This window comes from Egretta garzetta, unplaced genomic scaffold (assembly GCF_000687185.1).
Source record: "Egretta garzetta isolate BGI_Z169 unplaced genomic scaffold, ASM68718v1 scaffold261, whole genome shotgun sequence".
Classification (NCBI taxonomy): Eukaryota; Metazoa; Chordata; class Aves; order Pelecaniformes; family Ardeidae; genus Egretta; species Egretta garzetta.
Window position 1 is genome coordinate 38,210 of NW_009258481.1, and position 1,005 is coordinate 39,214.

Sequence of the window (1,005 nt, forward strand, 5' to 3'; positions counted from 1 at the left end):
CAATCCAGGCCGCGTAGGGGGCGATGCGGGTGTAGATGGCGGGTTTCTTGTAGTTGCCGCAGACGCGGGATCCGGCCGTGACCACCCCCTCGGCCACCCCGCTGCAGACCAGGGGGCCGCCCGAGTCTCCCTGCGGGGCCAAGGCTCATCAGCACCCCCGAGGGTTTGCTGGCCCGTCCCAGCCCGTCCCCCACCCTGACCCTGGAGCTGCGGGTCCCTGCCTGACCCAAGGCTCTGCGGGGGGACAGAGCTTCAGCCCCCGGGGTGCTGCCAGCCACGGGTGTCACCTGTGGGAGCTGTGGCTTGGGGTCAGTGGTCCCCTTGCTCTGCTGACAGCCCAGATCCCCGGCTCTGCCAGGACATGGGGGGGCTTTCAGCGTGGCCCCCGGTGTCCTGGCAGACCCATCAGTGTGTACCCTTGGGGCGCACTGGGCTGTGCCCATCGCCTCCTCCCTGTCTCCAAGGTCACGAGAGTGGCTTTGCAGCGGCCAGCACAGGGCAAGGAGCCCCCGTCCCACGGGACAGGGAAGGGGGGACAAGAGGGGACTGAGCAGTCCCAGCCTGGCCTCAAGGGTTTCCTCCCGTTGCTGTCAGTTCCCCCACCAGGTCCCAAGGGGCAGAGGGATTTGCAGGAGCGGGGCCGTGCCCGGTGGGTGGGGGGAAGGGGTCCCGGTAGCCCACCTGGAGGAGGAGGAGGTCATCTTTGTTGTTGTGGATGTTGCTGCCTGGGTGGGGGATCTGGGCGCGCACCCGGTACAGCCGCTTGTGGGGCTCCGGCTCCGTGAGCGAGTGGGCGCCCAGGAGGACCTGGAAGACTTTGCCGTCCCTGCAAGCGAAGCAGCGCATGGGGCCCGGGGGCTCTGCCCACCCCGTGGGGCACGCGGAGCTGGGGGTGGCACTGCACCCAGCCACAGAAACAGGGTGCTGTGGGGTGCCAGAGAGCCCCCATGGGGTGCCAGGAGCTCCCGGGGGGTCACCGCAGCTGGGAGTAGAGCCCTGGTGCTG

The 1,005-nt window shown here is 69.4% G+C and overlaps 1 protein-coding gene across 1 annotated transcript; it reads right to left on the reverse strand.

Moving 5' to 3' along the window:
* Window positions 1-7: 7 nt before the first annotated feature.
* CFD (complement factor D) lies at window positions 8-846 on the reverse strand (the record flags this gene model as incomplete). Its single annotated transcript, XM_009643973.1, has 2 exons — window positions 682-846; window positions 8-130 (listed from the first exon to the last, which is right to left on the reverse strand). Coding segments are annotated over exons 1-2 (288 nt in total), but the record flags the coding sequence as incomplete, so codon positions are not given.
* Between the last annotated feature and the right edge of the window lie 159 nt (window positions 847-1,005).